At 37.1% G+C, this 23,854-nt stretch overlaps 1 protein-coding gene across 1 annotated transcript in view; it reads right to left on the bottom strand.

The window, feature by feature from the left end:
* Positions 1 to 23,854, bottom strand: part of LOC109377390 (proton myo-inositol cotransporter-like) — a 109,623-nt gene that overhangs the window by 73,971 nt on the left and 11,798 nt on the right. The window contains exon 4 of the mRNA XM_019633718.1: positions 22,274 to 22,394. Within this exon, the coding sequence (XP_019489263.1) occupies positions 22,274 to 22,394 (121 nt within the window). The remainder of the gene's footprint in view (positions 1 to 22,273; positions 22,395 to 23,854) is intronic.

The raw sequence follows: 23,854 nt of genomic DNA, 5'->3' as shown, positions 1-23,854 counted from the left end.
GAGAGAGAGAGAGAGAGAGAGAGAGAGAGAGAGAGAGAGAGAGAGAAAGAAAATTCTGGGGACCTGTTGGCTCCGATTTCATGAAACAAGCCATGCCTCACCACTCCATTAAAGCGGCTCTCACAGACTGCTGGTGATCTTCTCATTGTTAACTCTGGGAACTTTCCTAATCTTCATTTATCGTTCTGTGATAAAATGTTTTTTATCACTAAAATATTTTCCTCTTTCCCGAAATTCTCATCCCTTGATACTCTGCCTGTTTTGATTCTTGCGCCTCTCAGACTGCTGCATCTTCCCGTTTTCTTCCCCTGCCTGGTCCTTTCCCCTTTGGTGCTTTGCTTGGCAATCTTCTTTCATTGATCTGTACATACTTTTGCTGGGGAACATGAATCTTACATGACCATTATTATCAATGATACACTGAGACTCCATGACCTCTTTCTCCAAATTGTTTCTCTTTCCGAAGTACCAGACCTGTATTCCCAACTGCCTGAATTTTTCTGGCTGTTTCCCAAGTCCCTCAAACTCAACACGGCTAAAGCTAAATCTCTGGCTTTCATGTCAAGCCTACTGTTCTTTTGTGTCTCACAATTTAAAAACCTGAGCATGATCTGAGACCACTCATTTAAATAGCTACGATGCCATCAAGTGTATCTCCCAAGTACCAGTAGTTCCGCTACTCACCGTTCTGAGCATCTCTCATTTGAACTTTGACCTAACTTGCAGCCTCTCCCCTGAACTCCTCTGATAGTCTCCTGATGAGTCCTCCTCCTAGATCCTTCCGCTCCGTTTTCTGTATTGTCTTACATCTAACTTGCTCAGACCTCTCTCCCATTAAAATCCTGCAGTAGCTTTCCATTGCCCGTAGGATGAAGACCACACTCCTTAGAGCGGCACTATCTAGTGACTTCTTATCTTGCCAGTCTTTTCTTGCTAGTTCTCCACAGGTTCCATGGGCTCTAACCCATCCACACAAACTGCAGGATTCAGAACATGACCTTCCCGTATGGCTTTCCTCATGTCGTTTACTCTGGCATATTCCTTTCCACGTTTGTTTTCCTACACATTTGCTTCAAGACATCCATTTGGCATCCCCTCTTCTGTAGAACTTCCTGACCCCAGCACGATTATATCCCTATGCTGTTGGAGGACCACAAAGGTTTCGTATTATCACGGCCTTCGCCCCTCCCCCTGCAATGTCTTTCTAAGGGTTTGTCCTGTGTTTGCCTTCCCTCACTGCACCATGACCTTCTCAAGGTACAGATCTTTGTCTCGTACATCATTGATTCCTAGTGACTCCCATGTGGCCTGATAGATATGTGATTAAAAAAGAGCTGCTGAATAAGTAAAGAGATGAATGAATGTCACTAATTCTGACAGGAGATCTGGTATTTCTTTCTGTAGTTACACCTTGTTCCCCGTATCTTGCTTGGTCCATGAGATCACAGGATTGAGGCCTGAATCCAGCTGTGAATTGTGGTTTACAATTCATGGCTCTCAGATCAGATCTATACATCGCTGTCTGGAGCCATAGAGAACACAGCCCTCGCTCTCATCTTTTCCCATGAGAAACTGAGGCGAGTAATACAATGGATTCCTGAGACAGAGGCGAAAATAATCACAGCAGTGAGGCCTGCAGATGAAAAGCAATCACAGGCTTTTGCTCTTTAGCACCATTAAATAGGGCACATTGGGCCTAATTGTCAGAGTGGGTTTCTTTTTCTTTTTTTAAACATTTACTGGTACTTCAGGCTCTGATTTCTAGCAACTGACTGTCTAACCTCTTTTTATGAATTATTGGATTGTTTCTCCCATTTCATCTCAGAAAAGTGCACCAATAAACTCTCTAAAGGGGAGGAAGAAGAGAGCTCTACCTGCCAAGCCGTCATCTTCAACTGGGCTAAGTGTTTTCCTATTACAGTACATGAAATTTTGATCAATGTAGTTAAAAGCAAAAACCTTAATTCCAACTTTGCAAATATAAGATGACATGGAGATGCATGTGTTTATATACGAGTATGTACATGTGTGTATTTAGGTAAATAAATGTGTTTATTATATACATGCACACCTATATACAACTTTTTCAGTCAATAAGTTGAGAGTGAAATCAGATTTACAACACAATTTGGTAATTAACACATAGGTACCCAAATACAATCTAATTAGTGTACAACATAATACCTTCAAAGAAAAAAAAACAATAACTAATCTTCTCTGGTGAGAGTATACATTATTCATTATTGAAGGGACAGAAAAAAAATATTAGAAAGAACATTTAAGAGACTGGAATTTTTAGGTTTGCCAATACACCCAGTCAATTAGTGTTTGTAGACATGGCGAGGATTTGAGCAGGTGAGTTTTATCATGAGCCTTACTATGAGTATATCACAGAAGTTCACCACATGAGGAGTACTGGACTAAATAATTACAAGTTCTTATTTAATTCTTACATTGGCTTTATGAGAGAGGCTTTACTTTCCTCTTTTATAGATGAGAAAGCTGAGATTTAGAGAGACTGAGCTATCAAAGCAAGGTCACACAGCTAACATATGGCAGAGCTGCGGTTCAGACCCAAGTGTATCCACTCCACATGACCAATTATCTTAAGAAGTTTATTTAAAGGAAAAGAAGCTACAAAAATTTAAAGGAAATACACTAAAATTAAAATTGGGAAATTACATTCTTTCTTCATTTGACAGATTAAAATGAAGGTAAGAAAATAAAGAACGAGCATTTTATTTTGTTAAGTAATTTTTCCTTGAAATACTATGGGAATTCTGTCTCCAGCAAAACATGCTTTAGAAATAATCCTCCTCTGAACAACTAAATTGAAAGGCTGTGCTTGTTTTTAATATGCACTTACCTTAAAATCCAAAAGAAAATTTAAAGTAATACACATGATAAGTATTTACAAATTATTTCTAGATTCTAAATTTGGAAATGGGAATCAATTTTTATTCTGAACTAATTAACTTTTACTGTTTGCAGAATCACAAATTGAAATTTGAATATATAATATCTGCATTTTTTGTGAATGCACGGTCACACTAATTTTAATATATTTTCTTTACGTCAACACACAAAAATAGGTTGTTTTAAAGCAAGCACTTCATAGTTATTTTTTTAATCTATCTATGCAAACACTTCTAAAATTGCCTTTCTTGGGGACCCCTTTTTGTTCATGCGTTTGCTTTGATAGTCGAATGTTCTATTTTTAAGTAGCACCCAAGTATCTCCTTAGGCATCAATAAAGAAATCTGGCGACCGAGTCTGTTTTACATTTTTCATCAAGCCCGACATCACCTGGAACTATGCTTATCACGTTATAAGTGCTTCACAGATACCATAAAATCAGAAGGAAAAATGCATTTTGGCTTACACGGCGTTGCTGATCAGTTCTCCCATGGCTACTCGGAGGGCTTTTTGATTTTCATAGGAAATGAGATGCTGGAATGTGAAGGACAGAGTGAGTTTTGCTCAGGGAGTGAGAGAAACAATCACACCCTGGAGCCCCAGAAAGATGTCTGATTTGGAAGCTGTGCTGTGTGATAGAGATGAAATGAGATAGCCTGGAAGTCATCTCCCTGGATATCACCATGTCCTCTGATGCCTGCAACTCTATTTAGCATAATCATGTGCTCTTACAACTAGAACCTGCCACACTGACAGGGTTTCACAAAATTAAAAAGAATTCAAGGAGGATGAAACCAATAGGAGCCAGTAAAGCGATGTCAGGGAGGGGGTCAAATACTAATATTAGCACACTGATTTTTCTCTATAAGGAAAATATTCAGGTTCACATGTAAATTCATCTCCATCACTGGAGGAGGATGCTAAGAAGAGAATGGCTTTCATGGTCTCCATTTATTTCCTCATCTGAATGTACAGATACAAGTCTAATTTGCCTAAAGGGTATTTCTTTGGAAGTGCATCTCATCTATATTTGCATCTTGTCTTAAATAATTTCTTTCCATAGTCACCTATCTGTGTAACAGGGGCCTTAAAAATAAGACTCACTCAAAATGAACAAAAACAAAAGAAAACCCACAGTTTAACTGGGATCAGATACTCGTGTTCAAAGCTATGTGGTTAAGCTGATTCTTCTCTGAGGACACCCAAGGTGGTGAATTGTTTAAAATATTTTAGAAAAAATTTTACTTTATCTTAAGCACTTGCTTTTATATCAAAGATGGTCTATGATGATCCTTAAAATGGCAAAAAGAGAATTTTCTGAGTTGAATAAATATAGGTAAATGAAAAAAAATGAGCAAAAATTAGACAAACAAAAACTTCTTTAAGTCCAAAACAGGCCACAATTCACAAAAATATTTCTCAGAAAAAGAAGCTCAACTTCACTGAATGAGTGAAAACACAGCAATGTAGGTCTTTTTAGATTTACTGGCCTTTAATCCTAAGGAATTATTGTCCACTTCCCAAAGGGTATGCACACCCTCTCCAGGCAATAGGGGCATCTCACTGCTTGAGTAGTACATTTCAGAATGAAGAGTGGTCACAAGCTGGAGTCTTAGTTAAAGCTCAGTTCTACGGTCTGCTAAACTACATCATCTTTTAAAATCCACTTAACTTTAAGCCTTAGTGTCATTGGTAAAATGGGGGACTATAATAATAATAATAATAATAATAATAATAGCATAATAATACCTCCGTTTTGCTGAAGGATAAAAGAGAGAATCCACGTAAGGCTCTTAACACAGTGGTTGGCACAATGGTGACTAAATAATACATGGTGACTAGTATTGACTAGTATTCCTAGCCATGACTAGCCATGACTAGTATTCCTTTTGAATAGATGCACAAATCACTCATTTACTCAAATCACTCATTTTGAACAAACATGACAACGAGCAGCTATTTCACTGGTTTACAAAACCAAAGAAATAAGACAAAAGGAAGACTTTAATGGTTTCTTTTCTCCTTTTCAAAGTTGGAGGTAAATTATTTAAGAGGGCCATATTTCTTGTCATCTGCAAAGTTGACCTAAGACTTCTAATCACTATTAAGAGAACTAAACCATGAAAGTAGGTAGGGCCTTATTTGGCCAATTAATCCATCCTTTCTGCTGTCAAGCAGAACCACTCATAAATGTCCTATACCTTTAACCGTTAACAGGTTGCCTATACCTACTGTTGTGTCAAAGGATGCTGGTAGGCTAGCTCTATATCCACTCTTTGCGTCCTCCTTTGTAAGAGAATAGTGATTCTGAACTGGGAACACTGGTCTCCCCTTTTCTCCTAACCACGGAGTAAACGAATACATTTTCCAGTCTCCATTACAACTTGATATGACAATGGGACTACTTCTGGCTTGTGAGGAGCACTACGTGGGATTTCAGGAGGACTTCAAAGGGAGCCGATTCCACTAGGAAGCATGGCTCCTTCTACATTTTGTCCGTCTGGCCTGTTTCAGACATAACTGTGGAGTTCCTTCAGCCATCCTGGACCATCCTTGTGAACTTACAAAGAAACCCTGTATGGTACAGCAGAAAAATAGGAGCCTGGATTCCTGACGATACTAGGTCTAGCTAGCACATTTGCTCCAAGCTCCTTACCACTGAATTTATTTCACATGAGAGAAAGAAACATCTTTCTTGTTTAAGCCATTTATTTTGGGTTCTGCTATGTACAGCCAAACACAATTACTTTTTCTTTTTTTCTTTTTTTTTTAACCAACTTCAGCAAGGAAGCGTGGACCTTCACCGTCCATCCTTATCCAACTCCTAGTCTCATCACTGCCCAAACACAATTGCTAACTGATACAAGAGGACTTTTTTCAAATGCTTGAAACGTATTTTTGCTCATTTCTAAATATATTCTCAAATATCAGTTTCTACTCAAGTCCCAACATCTCTCTAAAGATATGAGACTTGAGTATGGGTTCAAATTATAAACAAAAGCTATTCTAAGTTATTGCCAACTCCTGACAAGGCTTTTTCTCATGCTTTGTTTCCTTAATAGCTGACACAATAACTAGTAAATGGTTAGTATTCAGAAATGTAGGCCAAACGAAAAAATGAAAAGTGGGAAAGAGTCCCTAACAGTGTGCCTGTGTACATATGACTGCATACTGGAAACATGGTTCTTCCCAGTGCCTCAGTCAACGGCGAGTAGTGAACAGGGCATTTAGCAAGCACGCCGAGTCCTTCAAATTACTTGGACACCATGAAAGGTGACCTAAAACATCTCAGCATTAATGCCTCATTCCACTATGCCTCGCTCTAAGCTCATCTACCCAAGAATGGCGGAGCCTCAATGCTTGGGCACTGCCTCTTATTTGTGAGGCTTGAGCTCAGTAATGACAATGCTGATGAGTGCTCTCGCTTGTCGAGGTTATTTTGCTTTGTGATTCTGTTTTTTTGAGGTGTCATGACTGTATCTATCTGACCTCAGCACCTCTCTAAATCAGGTGGTAAATTGTTCCTTTGTGACTCTTCTTTATAGGGTAACCAAGAGGTGAAACTTCTTTCTGTCAGTGCTATAATTTCTGTTGCTCTGATTTCTCTCTGACAGGATAATTACCAAGTTTGTCTCTCTTGGAGTCTCACAGATTCACGTTTATTTGAGTTTCATTTATGTGTAAATTTCTTAGCTTTTTATGGTATAAGTTCAATTTGCTCCTTTTGTCTTTTAATACTTTAATCTTCAAAGATCTTATAGATAGATCCTAAGATAACTTTAAGGATTGTATGACCATTCCTCTCTCTCTCTCTCTCTCTCTCTCTCTCTCCTTCTCTCTCTCTCTCTCTCTCTCTCTCTCTCTCTCTCTCTCTCTCTCTCTCTCTCTCTCTCTCTCTCTCTCTCTCTCTCTTTTTCCTGGTTAGATTTCAAGGTTCTGTAGATTAAAAAAAATTCTCTTACAGGGGCATTATTTTTTCTTCTGTTTTCGTTCTTAGTATATATAATTTTACTTTAGTCCTGCAGTTTAAAATCTTTATGCTTGTCTTTCCACATCTTCCTTGATAACTCAATTCAAATTGAGTTTATCAGAACCAAGCAGACAAGTGCTGAAAGCCAAATGCAAGAATCTAATCAAATGGAAATGAAGCATTATCAGTGTATTTCCAGGCTTGAAGAGTGGTTTACAGGGTACCACAAGGGGCTTGTTTGAGAACCTTCAGTTAGCTGAGGAAGGCATCAGATTGACAGAAATAGCTCTTATTGAATTTCCAAATCAGCTTATGTAATTACTGCAGTTACAGAGGGAAACACGCAGGACAACACCACAGTCATGCAAGCATCAGGTCTCATACTTGGTTAAATCATGAAACAAGATCCTTATATAAGTCATGATATTAGTTGCTAGGTATGTGAGAAAAAAAAAGCAGAGAAAAAGAAAGAAAAAAAGAAGGAATGAGAAGAAACAATACCTGCTTTCAAAGTTGCACATTTCTCTTTAAGGACACAAGCCACAAACACGGGGCAGTGACAAGTCCTTCATCACCAAGACCTGACAGCATCTCATGCCTTCACTCTAGGTCTTAATATAGACTCTTAAAGGTTTGCTCTTCTATCATCTCCACTGTGTTGCCAGGGTGATTTTTGTAAAATACAAATCTGATGATACTATTGTTCTTAATAAGTTCATCTGATTTTTTTTTTAAAGGAGGGAGTTGAAAATCCTTATTACCAGTACACATGAATTCTTATAATTTAAATTCCCAACAGGCTCTTTAGGTTTATTTCTCATCATTTCCTACCTTTGTTTAGAACTCATCCCATATTTTCTGAATGGAATTATAGGAAACATCTGTTTTCTCAAAATTTGCCTGACATTCAACATTTGAAAGCGTGAGAGACCTCTGCCAACGGAGGAGCTACCATGGCCGCTTCCCTGGGAACTCAGGGCACTCATCCAGGGCCTTTTTTCCAGAGGCATCTGCCCCTCTGCCACAGGGATGGGAAAGATGGTTGGAAAGACACCTCCCCCCCCCCCACACCCCTCTGCCACTCTTTAAACGTCTGAACTAGCCTGTATGCTGGAGCAGTGCGATGGAAGGGTATTGAGGGATTGGGAGGTGAGGCATCTCTACCCTCCTCCCCAGCCACTACAACACAGGCTGCCGTGCGGGCAGGGCCTTAGCTCCTGTCCTCCACAAGCTCAGGCGTCTCCGAGGGAAGCTGACCACCTGTCTAATGGAGACAGAAAATGGGAGGGATACTGGGTCAGGCCATGGGAAAGGACGCTCACTGGTAATGCTGACCCTGACTGGCGTGCAATCCCTCTCTCCTTGGAAAAGGGAGACAGAGTGAGGCACAGGAGACAGTTTTAGGCCCTCTGAGTTGGAGAACCAATGCAGCTCAGTAAGCAAAGCATAAACATTTTTAAGAACCCTCAGGTCCCCCCTTCTATAGCCTACCTAGTCTTTTCTCTTACTGCCAGTGTCCCCATAACACAACTTAAAATTACTGCTTCTCAGGTCATCTCCAAAAAATTAGGCATATAAGGCACATAGTTTAATGAAAGGAAAACATGGATTCTGTGAAATTGATTATCTGAAACTAGAAAATACCATATACTTGTAGTATCTAGAAAATATTAAGCTGCTTCCTGTTTCTGCACAAATGCTATTCCATCTGTCTGGAATGCTGCCTTCCCCTGCTTTGATCTGTCTAACTCCAACCAGTTCTTCGCTGTCCTGCTTTGGAAAGCCTTCCATAATATCCTAAGAGCCAATGGATTTGGCAATGGGCAGTTAGAGGAACCAAAAATGGAGTTATCACCTTAAAACATAATTAGATGAATAGCTCTTTAAAATACTGAGTTCCTCTACTGTACTGATATATTTTTCAAGAATCTAAGTATTAAGTAAAATAAGGTAGCCTATTGATATTAAAAGGATATACAAAAGAAAGTACAACACTACCTCTTCTTGTAATTCTTCTGCAGGTGTACTGACCACTGTTAGTCCGCATAAAAATGGAAGACTACTTTGGTACACATGGTGGAATTCCAAGTACAAAAAGCAGGCATATTAATGTAGTATGTTTAGATCTCTGAAGTTTATTCCTATCATATATAGGTAGGCAAACACAAACACACACACACAATTTATATAACATGAAAGATGAAAAGAAAGCCTACAAAGAATCATGTCTGTTTCAACATTAGTACATGTTAATTGCCAAGAATTAATACATTTATTTGTCTTTGTTTATCCAGAGTATTATATATAATTGTATAGCATATATGAATGAGGACAATGCATATTCTTGCCAAATTTGATTACACAGGCCAACATCTGTTGATTTGGTGGTGAATTACTATCTTCATTTTCAAATGTTTATTATTTTACACTCTTTTGTGAACATATCTATTGACAGTCAAATATCAATCATATGATGAAATGAAATAAAAATCAGGAAGAGTGAAATACTTAGGCCCCACAAAGTTAAATGTTTATATAAACACTAATCAATTAAAATAAAGATTTCCTTTGCTTTCAAAATGGGTGAATTATTAATAGAAAATGCTAATAAGGTCTATGAAACAACTTTTATTCTTGATTTGCTAAAACCAATCAGCATGAAATTGTGATATAAAACTGAAAATTGAAGAAAAGGAAAGATAATAGGGAGCCTAAAAAAGTTAAATTCTGACTCTCAACTGGGCCACTGGCAATGACTTTATGACACTGATAATTATAAAAATGAGCAATGAATTTTTTAACCTCTATGGAGAGTAGAGACTTTATTAATCTACCTGCAAGTTGGTCCCAATTAATAACATCATTAAAAAAATATGTTCTAGGGTGAAATTACCACAAAATTGACATAATCATCAATGCTAATTACCAACGAGTAACAGGTTTCCACAAAAACTTGTAACTGTGCAATAGAGATGTATCATGTGAAAAGCAGGGAAATGAAGAACAGATTTGTATCATCAGCATACTAATAATATAGAATACTTAAAACATGCTGAGCTTTGAGACATTATCACCAAAAATTAAGTACTTCTACACAGTTTAAAATAAATTTGCATAGTTTACATTCCCAAAATGAATTATCTATTTTACCCTGTCAAGAATCAAAACGAACAATATCCTTCACCCCTGTGTTAAAATATAGATTATAGGCAATTGTGTAAAGCTTCTTATCTTTCTTTTCCACAAACTGAAACTTCCCTGAGGATGGGAACAATCCCATCCTTGTATATCTTTTATCCCGTCATCTCAGAACAACAGAATATGGGAAGAAGTTATGGAATCTGTTTTCACTTACAGGGGAGCATGATTTAGAAAGGACTACAACATGGGTGTGTGGATTTGGTAGGGTAAGATGTGTAAGGCGGTTATTAATGATCTCATACTACTTGTTACCAAGTTTGTAAAATAAGTAGCTTGGGAAATACTCGCGTTTTGATCAGATGTTCAGTCACATGGGTTGGTGTTTTCATGAGAAATGACTTATCCCATGGGGGATAAATGAAAATCCTTCAGTCTCTGGAATGGTTCTGGTACATTCTGGCAAAATCTCCCTTTATGGGCTTAACATCCTGTTAACATCATCACACCAACTGTGACTATAATTAGTTGCTCCTGACGAAGACTGCAATTCAGATGCACTTTCCAGAGTGAAACAAATAAGTCTTAAACTGATATATATTTCCTGTAAAAATCTGTGTCAAGAAACTATAGTGTTGCTCGATGTCTCAGAGCTGCTTTAGAGAAAAAAGGAACTTGTTCATTGAACGCCACAGAAAAGATAACAGCCCTGTGGCACTACCACACTGTAAATCGTATTTTTGTAGGAGGTAAAAAGGGTCAGACTATCTTGTCCACTTGAAAAAGTTGCCTAGTTATGCACATAAAAAATGGCTCAGAGTTACAGGCAACTGCTCTGCACCCACTGTGTTCCCTCTGGGGTCTAGAACTAGACACACTGTTTGGAAAATAAAGAATTCTCACCTTAGCAGCAGAAGGGTGAAGCAGTGTGAGTGATAATCTAAATGCTGTTTGGCATTGTCATGGTTACAGTGCACTATCTCTCTGATTGGTTTCTTGGTCAGTGTTTCAAAATGTCTACCTTATTTCTTTTGAAAAAGAATCAAAAGTAAGCTTAGGAGAATGAGGAGAGTCATCCCTAATTTTGACAAGATCCTAAGGCAGAGATTTATAAACCTAGTCCCTGCGTTTCCAGGCTGAGTATCCTTTTCTTTTCATAAATGATTTTCCTAGAAGTCAGGAAGGGCTTTATTCAAGCTGCTATAGCATGGTGTTTAATCAAGGTATCTCCTGTTTTGCCAGAATCAGATTGCTGAGAAGGTGAAGTAATTGGGATTGATTTTAAAGAAAACAGTTTTGTAACCTCTTATTTGTTTAGGAGTCTGTGCATGAACCCAGTACCCCATCTCTGTTACACAATGTACCTTAGCTACTGAATATCTCTGAAAGAGTTTTAACGTTGGTTCAATGCAATGGCACATTTAGTGGGGCAGAATTTCCTTAGGGTGTCTCTGGTTTTAACAATTATCATTTAATACTTGATTTTCAGGGGAGTGTTTTGTTAAATAAAAACCTAGTATTTAAATATCTAGCACTTAGATATGTGGAAGTTAAAATTCTTCCCTTTGCTTCTTGGGTCACTGATACTTAGAGTTTCTCTAGATTATTCATAGACTATGGGTAGTATTGACACATATTCAAAGAAAGGCCATTAGTTTCACAACGGGGGTGGGGGTGTATGCAGGGTGGAGAGAACAAAGTGGCTCTCCACCTTACCAGTAACATCACTCTAGGCAAATTCGATAAACTCTCCAAGCCTTAATTTCTTATCCATAAAATTAAATAGTAATAGTATCTTCCTCTTGGGGAAGTTTAAGGGTAATATGAGATAATATTCAAAGAAGAATGTGGAATGATGCCTGCATACAGTAAGGGATTAATTACCAGAAACTATTATTAAATTAAAAAGCATACTTGGAATTATGGTCCATCTATCCTCCTGGGTATATCACCTGGGGTCACTTACCTCCCACTGAATATCCATAAAATTGAACTGCCTGAACACCTTTTTCCTAATTATTTCGCTTTAACCTTTAACCAGTCTACTAATCACATCTCCAAAGATATCTTTGTCCTCAAGCTCACTCTCATGCAATCACTTCAGACTCTGCTATCTCTCTCTGGGGCTGCCTGAGGCTTCTCCCTATAATATGTACTCCATACTTCATGCAGGAAACGCCTTAAGAAGCTCACATTGAGTCATGTTACTCCCTTGTCTGATGCGATGGGGCGGTTTCCCTCTATACCCATCTTGACCTAGTACACAAGGTCAAGGCTCTGCCTATCCTTCCACCACATCTTGTGACTGGTATCCCTTTCTCCAGCACTATTAAACGTTTATAATTAAATCTGTATATAATTAAAGCACATCCCATCTTTGCACAGATTGCTCTCATGCCCTGGGAGGCTTCTCTGCTTTCATGGGTCTGAGAAACTCATCCTCACCCTCAAAGAATATCAGACCAACTCACTCCTATGTAAGGGGCTCTTAAGAGGGCCCGTAAGCCCCAGGTGAGAAAAAAAAAAAAGTACATGTGTATTTCATGAACCTTTTATTGAAGTTTAGCATTCATCAATTATGAATGTAGGAAATAAACTACTGACAACAATGGAAATCACCTATTTTCATATCCCATTACAGTAGTTGCAGAAATCGCAAAATACCATTTATATTCACCATGGCTCTGAAGCTATGGTACTAGCCCTGCAGCTAGATGTTACTTAATATGTTAATAAAGAAGTAGATACATTAGTATGCAACAAACTCATTGAAAAGATATCTTGGTAATCATATTTCAATATAATTGATTTCCTTTGAGCTCCTATATAATTTATTTTATGTAGTTAAAAACATTACTTTAAGAAGGGGTCCAGAATAATGTTAAGGCAAAGAACCCGCATGTGTGAAGCCTTCTGTGATGGCCTCATGAGAAGTGAATTATGCCAGGGCATGCTCTGACACATCTACCAGCTTTTATCACGCTGCTTTGCAATTATTTATTTGCATTATTCTTCCTCCTAGCTGTGAGCTCCATGTAGAGTAAGGCTTCTTTCATTTCCCTTTAATTTCAGTACCCCCTGACCTACTGCAGTTCTCAAAAATATTTATTAGAGAATGAACTGATAGAATAGAATGGAGAACCCAGAAATAAACCCACATAAATGTGGACAGATAATTTTCGACAAAGAAGCCAAAAATATACAATGGAGAAAAGACAGCCTCTTCAATAAATGGTGCTGGGAGAATTGGAAAGCTACATGCAAAAGAATGAAACTAGACTGCTACCTATCACTGTGTGCCAAAATTAACTCAAAATGGATCAAAGACCTAAACATAAGACCTGAAACCATTAACTGCATAGAAGAAAACATAGGTATAAACTTATGGACCTTGGGTTCAAAGAAGATTCTATGCATTTGACTTCAAAGGCAAGGGAAGTAAAAGCTAAAATAAATGAATGGGGCTATATCAAACTAAAAAGCTCCTGCACAGCAAAAGAAGCCATCAACATAATAAAGAAAATGGGAGAGGAGTTTTCAAACAGTGCCCCTGATAAGGGACTAATATCCAAAACATATAAGGAATTCATACAACTCAACAACAAAAAAACAAACAATCCAATTAAAAAATGAACAGAGGACCTGAATAGACATTTCTCCAAAGAGGACATACAGATGGCCAATAAACACATGAAAAAATGCTCAACATTACTAATCATCAGAGAAATGCAAATAAAAACCACAATGAGATATCACCTCACACTAGTTAGAATGGCTACCATCAAAAAGACAATAACGTGTTGGAGAGGCTGTGGAGAAAAGGGAACCCTCATACACTGTTGGTGGGAATGCAGATTGGTACAGTCACTATGGAAGGCGGAGTGGAGGTTCCTCAAAAAATTAAGAATAGAATTACGATATGACCCAGCAGTCCCTCTGGGTATCTATCAAAAAACCTGAAAACATTTATCCATAAAGATATATGTGCTCTGATGTTCACTGCAGCTTTATTTACGGTGGCCAAGACATGGAAACAACCAAAGTGTTCTTCAATAGATGACTGGATAAAGAAGATGTGGTATATATACACAATGGAATATTATTCTGCTATAAGAAAAGATGAAATAGTGCCATTTGTGACAACATGGATGGATCTTGCGATTATTATGCTAAGAGAAATCACATCGAAAAAGTTGAGAACCATATGATTTCACTGATATGTGGTATATAAAACTGAAAATAACAAAGGAATGAGACAAACAAGTGAAGAAACAAAAACTCATAGACACAGACAACAGTTTAGTGGTTACCAGAGGGTAAGGGGGGAGGGGGGTGGTAGATGAAGGTAAAAGGGATCAAATATATGGTGATGGAAGGAGAACTGACTCTGGGTGGAGAACACACAATGTGTATATAGATGATATGTTACAGAATTGTACACCTGAAACCTATGTAACTTTACTAATATTTGTCACCCCAATAAACTTTGATAATAATAATAATAATAATAATAATAATAAAGAATGAACTGGGCCGGCCGAGTGGCGCGATGGTTAAGAACTCGCTTGGGATGCCAGAGGGCCCCGGTTCGGATCCCACATATGAGGGCCAGTGACACTGCCCTCCACAGCTAAGATGCTGAACAACAGCTCAACCTGGAGCTGGGCTGCCTTGAGTTGCCGGCGACGGCGTAGGCTGCAGCCCCTGTGGCAGTGGGTTGCCATGGGCTACCGTGTGTAGCCAGCAGCCAGCGTGAGCGGCCAGCAGCCGCAGTGAGCGGCCGTCCAGAAGCCGGCGACTGATCTGCCTCACCAGGGAAGAGCGCAATGACGGTGCCAACTTGGGCCAGTGAAGCAACATCCTCCACAACGAGATTGAAGAACAAAAATGACAGCAACTTGTCTGTTCCCCTTCCCTCAGTTCCCCAGCACTGTTCCCATCCCCCCAATTCCCCAATAAAAATCTTAAAAAAAAAAAAAAAGAATGAACTGACTACAAATATATGTATTTTTTAAGGTGATGTATTCTCTGATTTGCTAAATTTTGTACAATCATAAAACAATCAACCACTGATTGTTTCTAAAACCAGGTTGTTTAGGGTACATGATTTCATTTTTGCAGTCTTCTAATTTATTCATTATATAATTTGGATGTTATATCCAAGAGGCATGGGTCATGCCATTTTGTTTTGATACTTACCTCCTTATTATATTAGGAAAACACCCTCTCATTACTACCGAGGAACAATCTAAAAAAATTCACTGAGCATTACCTGAATAACATGTGACTCCTAGCATGCCCAGAGATCTTCACATCTAAATTGCTATGTGTGCTAGCATGTCCACAAAAATGTATCACTAATCATGCTGCAACCAGGACTATAAGTAAAGGCCAAACACTTTAAAGAAACAAAGGCTTGGAAGCTTCCTAAATCATCAACTATTTTATAGCAAGAAAGTGTTGCCAAATTTTCTAGTACATGTACCTAAGTTCTAGAATAGAAATTATACTAAAAATTTCCTGTAGCTGGTATCACCTATCTTTTTTCAAAACCAACTGTCCATCCATCCACTCACCCAACCAGCCATCCAGTCAACCAAAATAACAGTTTCCAAAGCTACATTCATGGAAGAGATTCTTTTAACCAGGTTGCTATGCTTTTTTTTTTAAAGATTGGTCCACAGCAACAGGTATTTTCCCACCTCTCAAACAGGGAAACATGCAGTAGGAGTTATGTAACATGGTTTTACAATGTGACAAAAAATATCTCAATTTAACAAGACGGCATGCTTAAATGTTAAAACAGTTTGAACTGTTTTCATCATTCGTTCATTCAACATGATTTACAAGAAGGTGATCTTCATTATATTTAAACTTAAGAGAACAGTTGTTTTTATGTGTTTTTTTTAAGAAAGCTCATTTCATACTTATTTTGTCCATAAAGTTGTATTGGCCTTTATTATAAGGAATAATAATCCAGTGATTATAATTACATTCTATTGTGGTCACAGTATTGGATAGTGAATTCCTTTTGAAGACAGAGCAAAACGGGGATAATATTCTAAAGTGGACTGACTTGAAATGTGAACAAAACTCCAGGTTGATTTTGCTTGTTCATTTCAACAACCAGAGTTCTAGAATGAGAACATAGGTCCTAATGGATTATCAGAGATGCACATTTTTTCCTTCACCTTTTTGTGTTACTTCAGACCTAAAAGGACAAGTTCAGAAGAGCTTTACTCAAAAAGTCTTTTGAGTTCAAGGAGGAATCAAAATGACATTTCAAACAAGAGTATAAGTGCCAGCAAATATTAAGTACTATTCTTACTATGTGACTGCTATAATTACTGGAAAGCAAGGGAAAGAATGTCCAGATTTATATCTCTGAAACCATGTTTCTAAGAAGTGAATTACACTGAGGTTTCAGAAACCTGGACTCCTCTTACCTGAGTTGTGTCCTAACTGTGTGTAAAGCATTTGTTTTTGGATGTCACCCAACCAATCCCCCAGCCCTGTCGCTCCCTTCCAAAATAGTTCTTAAGCCTCTTTACGTCCACTGCCACTGTCAAAGTTGCCTTATTTCTTGCCTAGTTCTTTTAACTGATCTCTCTGCATCACTCTTTGTCCTTCTGTAATCAATTCTCTATAGCCAGAGTGATCTTTTAAAAACAAATCTGATTGTGTCATTCTCATCTTAATACCCTTTAAAGGCTTCTCAGGATTCCAAGATGATATCCCAAATTCTCATGGTTTATGAGCTCCCGGCATGGTTTGCAACCAGCCCGCCATCCAGTCGATCTTTGTGCTATTCTCTTGCTTGCTGGATAGGACCCAGCCTCACTGGTAAATTCCTTGAAGAAACCATATTCCTTGCTTAGGGCCTGCACACATGATGTTGTTCCCGAGAATGCTCTGTCCCCACTTGTTACACAGCTAAACTAGAGCCCTCCTTTTTATCTTTCTAGCTTCCCAAGAAGCACTTCCTGATTGTAGAAAACACAAGGTTTGAATAGGGGATTCTGTCATTGTGGGGGCTTTGTAGGTCCTTGGCCAAAAGCTTAGGAATCAAGATAAAAAGGTCATGAAGAACTCAATGAATCTGCCCCATATCACAAAGTGGCCAACTTCCTGCAAGAATCTCTTCCACTATCTTCCTTTCCAGGTGTCAAATTCAGCACTGACTGTTTATGTGCTGGCAAAAGACACGTTCAGTTATTTGGAGATAAGAGTACGTGATAAGGTTATGTGAGATTTTTGTTTCAACTCATTTTCCTTTTCAAACAATGTATGTATGTTTACCTTCATCTGAAATAGTTCTGTGGATATTATTCAACATATATAACATATTTTCTTCTGTAGTTTTATTAATATTAACCTCAAGGCGTATTAGTCTGTACCAGGCCAAAAATAAATCAAAATAGGTAAATTTTAAATGAAATCACTAAGCAGAAAACAAAATTCGATAAAAATGGAAAGTCACAATTCATATTATAATACTATTGTTATTGTCAAGTTGGTAAGAATTATTGGAAACAAACACATTATCAACAGGATGCCAAATACTGGGGAAAAAAAATAGGAGCTAACAGGGTTTCTGCACATTTCTATGGTTTCATAAAAGTTTTATGACTAAATCCAACATTCTTATAGTGCCCATCCCAATGATGTGTGCTATTGGGTTGTTGGAAAAGTCATGAGGTATTTTTTCTATGTTTTTTGTTGCAAAAATGCGTCATGACTTTTCCGACAACCCAATAAATCACACAAGGTTGGAAAAGGAGAAGAGAAGTGTAGTTAATGCAAAACTATTTCTACTGTAAATGAATGCTGAAGGTACAATTAGTTAGGTGTATCTTGCTTATCCAAACTAGTGTTGCCACCACAGGGAGGTCTAAGATGAAGCAATAGCTTGTCAATTTGGATATTTGGAAACTTCACGTGGAGAGGAAAACATGAAAATATAGAAAAAGAACCACACTGATTATTTTTGTAGTCTTGGTTTAACATATTCAAAAAGTAAAAAAAAAAAAAGGAATGCAAGGAAGTTGACAGTGTAAAATAAAAATTAAAGTGTTATGGTAATGTTTCTCAATGGAAGATATACAGTAGGTCCTGACTGAACATTGTCAATAGGTTCTGTGACTTGAAGCAAAACAACATATAATGAAACCAATTTTACCGCAGGCGAATTGATATAAACGAGTTGCTAAGGGATCTCATCAGCCTTATAACAAAATGATGTCATTTGGGGCCTTACTGTATTGGATCACCTAGCGCAGTGTTTCTAAGCTATTCTCCATTGTCCTGGGGAGGCAGATCTGTGTGAATAAGGGATGGGTAGCTTTAAATATCTCCTTTAATGATTCTAGGCAAGACTCGCAGTTGAGAAATACTGAAAGGAAAAGAACAATGAAGTAGAGGCGCAGCCTCTTGTCAATTCCTACTAAAATATAGTAATTGCCTCATCCAGTTACCCCATCCGATTTCCACGATCTAATAGTTAATCAATTATTTTGCATTCCTATTGATTTTTCTCTCCTAAAAATATCTAGAATTTGTCTACCTGTTTATTTTTAATGTCAACCATAGTCCAGGGCAACTATCACCTCTCTCAGACAACTCTAATAACCAGTCTCCCTAGATCAGTTGGTACTCTCTGTGTACCCCCACCCTCAGAGAGAGTTTAGGATTGGAAATCGGGTCAAGTCACTCCCCTACGTAAAACTCCTCAATAGGGTCATGTTTGTGTGCCAAACACTGTTTTTAGGTGCTTTTCATATAATAATGCATACTTATTATAATCCTATGAGTAGGTGTTTCATAAATATTTTTATCTGCATGCATGAATGAATGAATGAATGAATGAGATAAAAACCCTAAGGCAAGGGTACCTTGCAATTCTACAATTATATACTTTAGGAAATATCTGTCTACTTTGAAGGGTTTTATGATAGTGATTGGCATACATTATTACACTTACAAATGTCAAAAATTTGAGGGAAATTTTACCTAGGAAAGGTTTAAATCCTCAAAGCTTGGCTAGCTATCCTAAGAAAATATGTTTAATTGGATAAGAAAGTGGTAGTAAAACAGCAATTCGAGAGCGTGAAGCTGAAGGCTATATTAGGAATATATGTATGTATTCTCATTCAGATATATGACTTAGATGATATCTAATCTAGAGTTATTTTTCCTAGCCACAGTTAGTACCCTGTGACAGCTTTTATTCAGGTGGCTGCACATTTGATAGATGAATGGATAAAGATGTGGTGTATATATATATATATATATATATATATATATATATATANACACACACACACACACACACACAATGGAATATTACTCAGGCATAAGAAAAGATGCAATAATGCCATTTGCAACAACATGGATGGATCCTGAGATTATCATGCGAAGAGAGAAAAAGTCAAGAACCATATGATTTCACTCATATGTGGGATATAAAACTGAAAGCAAGAAATGAACAAGACAAACAAATGAACAAAAGCTTATAGACACAGAAGACAGCTCAGTGGTTACCAGAGGGTAAGTGGGGAGGGGGATGGTAGAAGAGGGTAAGGAAGTGCAATATATGGTGATGAAAGATTTGACTTTGGGTTGTGAACACACAATGCAATATACAGATGATGTATTATAGAATTTATACCCAAACCCTATATAATTTATTAACTAATGTCATCCCAATAAATTTAATAAAAATAAAATAAATAAGAACCACTGTTTCTGAAGTATTCACTTTTTTAAATCTCCTATTCTAGTCAGAATGGATTATATAATTTATCACTATAGTCTATTTCTACAAGTAGAAGTGCTGAGTCAATGAGCATAGGAATTTAACTTTCATTAGGCAGACTATATTACTTACCAAAACAGAGAAAAATATTAACATTCCTACCAATAGTATACAGTGTTCTTAAGGTAGATATTAAACCAACTCCCCTTTTTAAATGTTTTATTTGCTTAATTTTCCTATGTGGATCATTCCATGGAGAAAGCATACCACCTACATTTACAGCATGAACATTACTCATCTTAAGGTATGACAAACACGATTTTTTCATGTTTATCTTACAGAAAGAGGAAAGCTAACAGATAAGTTTTAACAATAAAAGCAGTAATGGGACAAGAATATTTTATAAAATCACTCAGACTATAAATACATACTGTCAAATTCCCACAAAGACTAATGAATGTTACTCTGAAAAAAGGCACATAATAAACAATTGTTTTTCATATTCATTGACTTCCAAAGGACATCTAATACTTGGTTCCGGTTTCAAAAACAGCTTCCCAACTTTTGATAAGACTAAAATAAGACTGTACCACTTCTTGCTCCATTACAATTTTACTTTGACATACGTATTAGGTAGATGATATTAATTTAGAAGGATCAGGGGGATTAATAGGTTGATGATCATAAATTGCTGTGCAATGATCTATACTATGGCAATAAATATTTTTATTTAAACTTTAAGAGTTGATGTCAGGAAACCTATTTCATTATGTAAATCATTAAAAGCTTAGTCATTCCTTTTCTGTATCAGAAATTCATACAATTTTTTCTCGTGCTCTCTTGCCGACTTTCTGCCTTTAGTTGACCTGCCACTGTGTGAGTCTTATTCTGAACCTAAATCCCTACCTAAATCAGACATCAGAATCTATGTTGATCAAACAACAGCAATTTTTTAATAATTTGTCAGAGGTAACTATGTTAAAAACATTTTACTTAAAATATACGTCAAGAAAAACAAAAATAGACCTTGCTGAATTCTGGCAATAGCTCTATTATCATTCTAGCAGTTGAGGTGAGATGTCCAAATAAAGATCACTACATTTAGAAATAGTCTATGATAAAGCTAACCTCTTGTATTAAGACAACTTGAAGTCTTCTTTAGAACAAGATAAAGACTATAAACAATTAGTAAGCCAATAAATAAATAAAGCTCATTAGTAAGAGAAAGGAGAGGCTATAACTGTTCATTTTCAAAGGCAATGGATACCACAATTTGGGACTGGGAAGGTATAATAATATATAGCTTCCTCATTGACGTGATGAGGAGCCACCACAAATACATCCTCAATGAGAAGCTCCCGGGGGAGTTCAACTGGCATTTGGTGTAGCAACTGTAATGTTTTAATTTCATATAGGACTAGCTGACTAAAAATTAATAAATCACTTACCCATTATTAATAAATTCATTAATAAAATCATTTATCTCTTTATTTGAGACGTGTCCATCTAGCTGAGGCTGAAGAAATTTTTTTTTAAACTAATTCATGTTCTATCCAAATGTTTTAAAGGGGTTGCTAGCCTTTCCAACCACTAAAATGAAGTAAATAACTTTGAAACTCTGCTGCCAAATATATTAATTGATCTGTTCAATCACTGAATCTTTAATTAATTCATTTGTGCATTCTTTAGCCTATCTGCCCATCTATGCCCATCTATCCATTTCTCTGTTCATCTATCCCATAATGTGTACGCCATTAGACTTAAATGAGCTTTGAAACCTGCAGCTGGCCATTAGAACACATTCACTGTCTTCTACCATTCCCATTACGCTTTCTAATCCTTTGGGAGAAACCTAGCAGTGAGAGGAAACTTTCTTTTTTGCTCAAATGAATGAGGGGATACCTGTGGAACTCAGTAAAGAGGAACTGTTAGAATATTCAGATGATAACTATATCAGACATGTACATCATGGAAAAGTTTAATTACTGATTAAAGTTATTTATTTCAGCTGGAATGTAGATGTCACTAAGTCACATATGACCTAAAATAGTTTTACAGTATTTCTGCTTAGATTCTGCATCAATCCCTACTTTTTTTTTTTTTTAAGCTGAGCCATCCATTACCTGTTGCCTGTTGGCAGCTCAGTGGCTGCTCAGCTCGGGCTGGGACTCGAACTGCTGTTGCTCAGAGCTCAAACTCTTGAGCGAGCTCTTAACCAACTGAGCCACTCAGTCGGCCCTATCAATCCCTACTTTTAATTTCCAGGAAAACACCACCAAAACTGTGTCGAGCAACTCACATTTCCTTCAACACTTTCACCTTCATATCTTCATATATCTTTTCCTTTTCCTGGTGGTCTCTCGCTCCCTTCCCATTTTCTTACCTTTTCCATAAGCAAGCTTTTACTCATTTCTCAAATTTTAGAAAAGTTAAAAATGAACAAATCCATTTTCAGAGTTAGCATTTTTAGAAAGGGAACCATAATGAAATCTCACCTGTATCTTGTGCAGGTAGCGTTTTGACCTGATGGGGCTACTGGTTTAAAAGTGATACGTGGGGAAACCTGGGCTGACAGCAGAAATCCCAAAGCAAGAATAATGAGTGCTATGGTGGTACCTAAAACAAACAAACAAACAAAAAATGTCAGAGAATAGTTGACAACATCTTCCAAAGTAGACTGGGTTTGGTAAGACATAGCTCTGAAATATACTTTGATCTATCTTCATTGGATTGCAAAAAGGTTCCTAATAACAAATTATCAGAAAAACTCACTAGCACATTCATTGTGAGATATGACAACATTGACATTCAAAGCAAATGCATTTGCTAGGCAAGCAATAGACTGGTAATGATTTTCTAAAAAAAAGAAAATACCTCACATTGCTGACAGTCTCAAAATCAATTAGAGTAACCAACATTATTGAGTGCCTAACATGTCAGGAAGTATGAAAAGCAACAGATTTACACAAGTGTTCTTTCACTGCCAAGAAAATGTCCTAATGACATTTGATCATGTAAGACCAAAATCAATAAATTAAAAAGTCACAAATTGAATATTTCAAAAGTTGTTGAAGCAGCATTTCTTACTAAAGAGGAGTAGCATTTTTTGAAGACTTTACGACGCCAGAAGTGATATAACACATGTGTTCATTATCTTTCCCGTTGGTACTTGGGATATTTGTTTTTGATTTTAAGGTGTAGGAATGGTGATTAAGTATATTACTTAAAAGACTCATTTTTGAGTCCCTGAGAGATATCTGATGGTAAATAAGAAAGTTTACAATTTCTGACCATCGTTCCAGCCACAGTGAGGATAAACAAAAACGGGCATGTTCTACTTTGTTTTTCTTGATGGATATTTTAAGTAAAATGTCTTTAACACAGTTATCTCTGATAAATTATTTTTAAAAAATTGCTGTTGTTTGATCAACACAGAATACTCCCTTGGTCTGACATCTGATTTAGATGTAGGGATTTAGATTCAGAATAAGACTGATATACTTACTGACAGGTCAACTAAAGGTAGAAAGCCGGCCAGAGAGGCTGAAAAAAGTTTTATGAATTTCTGATACAGAAAAGGAATGACTAAGTTTTTAATGATGTAAATAATGAAATAGGTTTCCTGACATCAATTTTTAAAGTTTAAATAAAAATATTTATTGCCATAGTGTAGTTCATTGCACAGCAATTTATGATCATCAACTGATTAGTACTCCTGATCCTTCTAAGTTATTATCATCTACCAAACAATGTTCTCCACAGGAAGTGTGCTGGATAAAGAGCATTCTCAAAAATATCTGATATAATAAGTTACATTAACCTGGTGCAGGGCTGAGATTATTAGTAAATACTTAGAAAAAAAAATTTCCCTTCCCACGACTCTAATAGAGCACACTCTGTGTGTATAAGCATCACCCGTGGAAGCTGTTTAAAGTGCACATGCGCCATACCCATCTGAAAAGATTCTAATTTAGCAGATCTGGAGTAGGGCACAAGAATCCACATTTTAAAATAAGTACCCCTGGTAATCCTGATGGAGACAGGTTATGAGTGATGTTTTCAGAAATACTCCACTA

This window comes from Hipposideros armiger, unplaced genomic scaffold, assembly GCF_001890085.2.
Source record: "Hipposideros armiger isolate ML-2016 unplaced genomic scaffold, ASM189008v1 scaffold_1386, whole genome shotgun sequence".
Classification (NCBI taxonomy): Eukaryota; Metazoa; Chordata; class Mammalia; order Chiroptera; family Hipposideridae; genus Hipposideros; species Hipposideros armiger.
The sequence above is the reverse complement of the archived record's forward strand: the minus strand, read 5'-3'. Positions and strand labels throughout refer to the sequence as shown.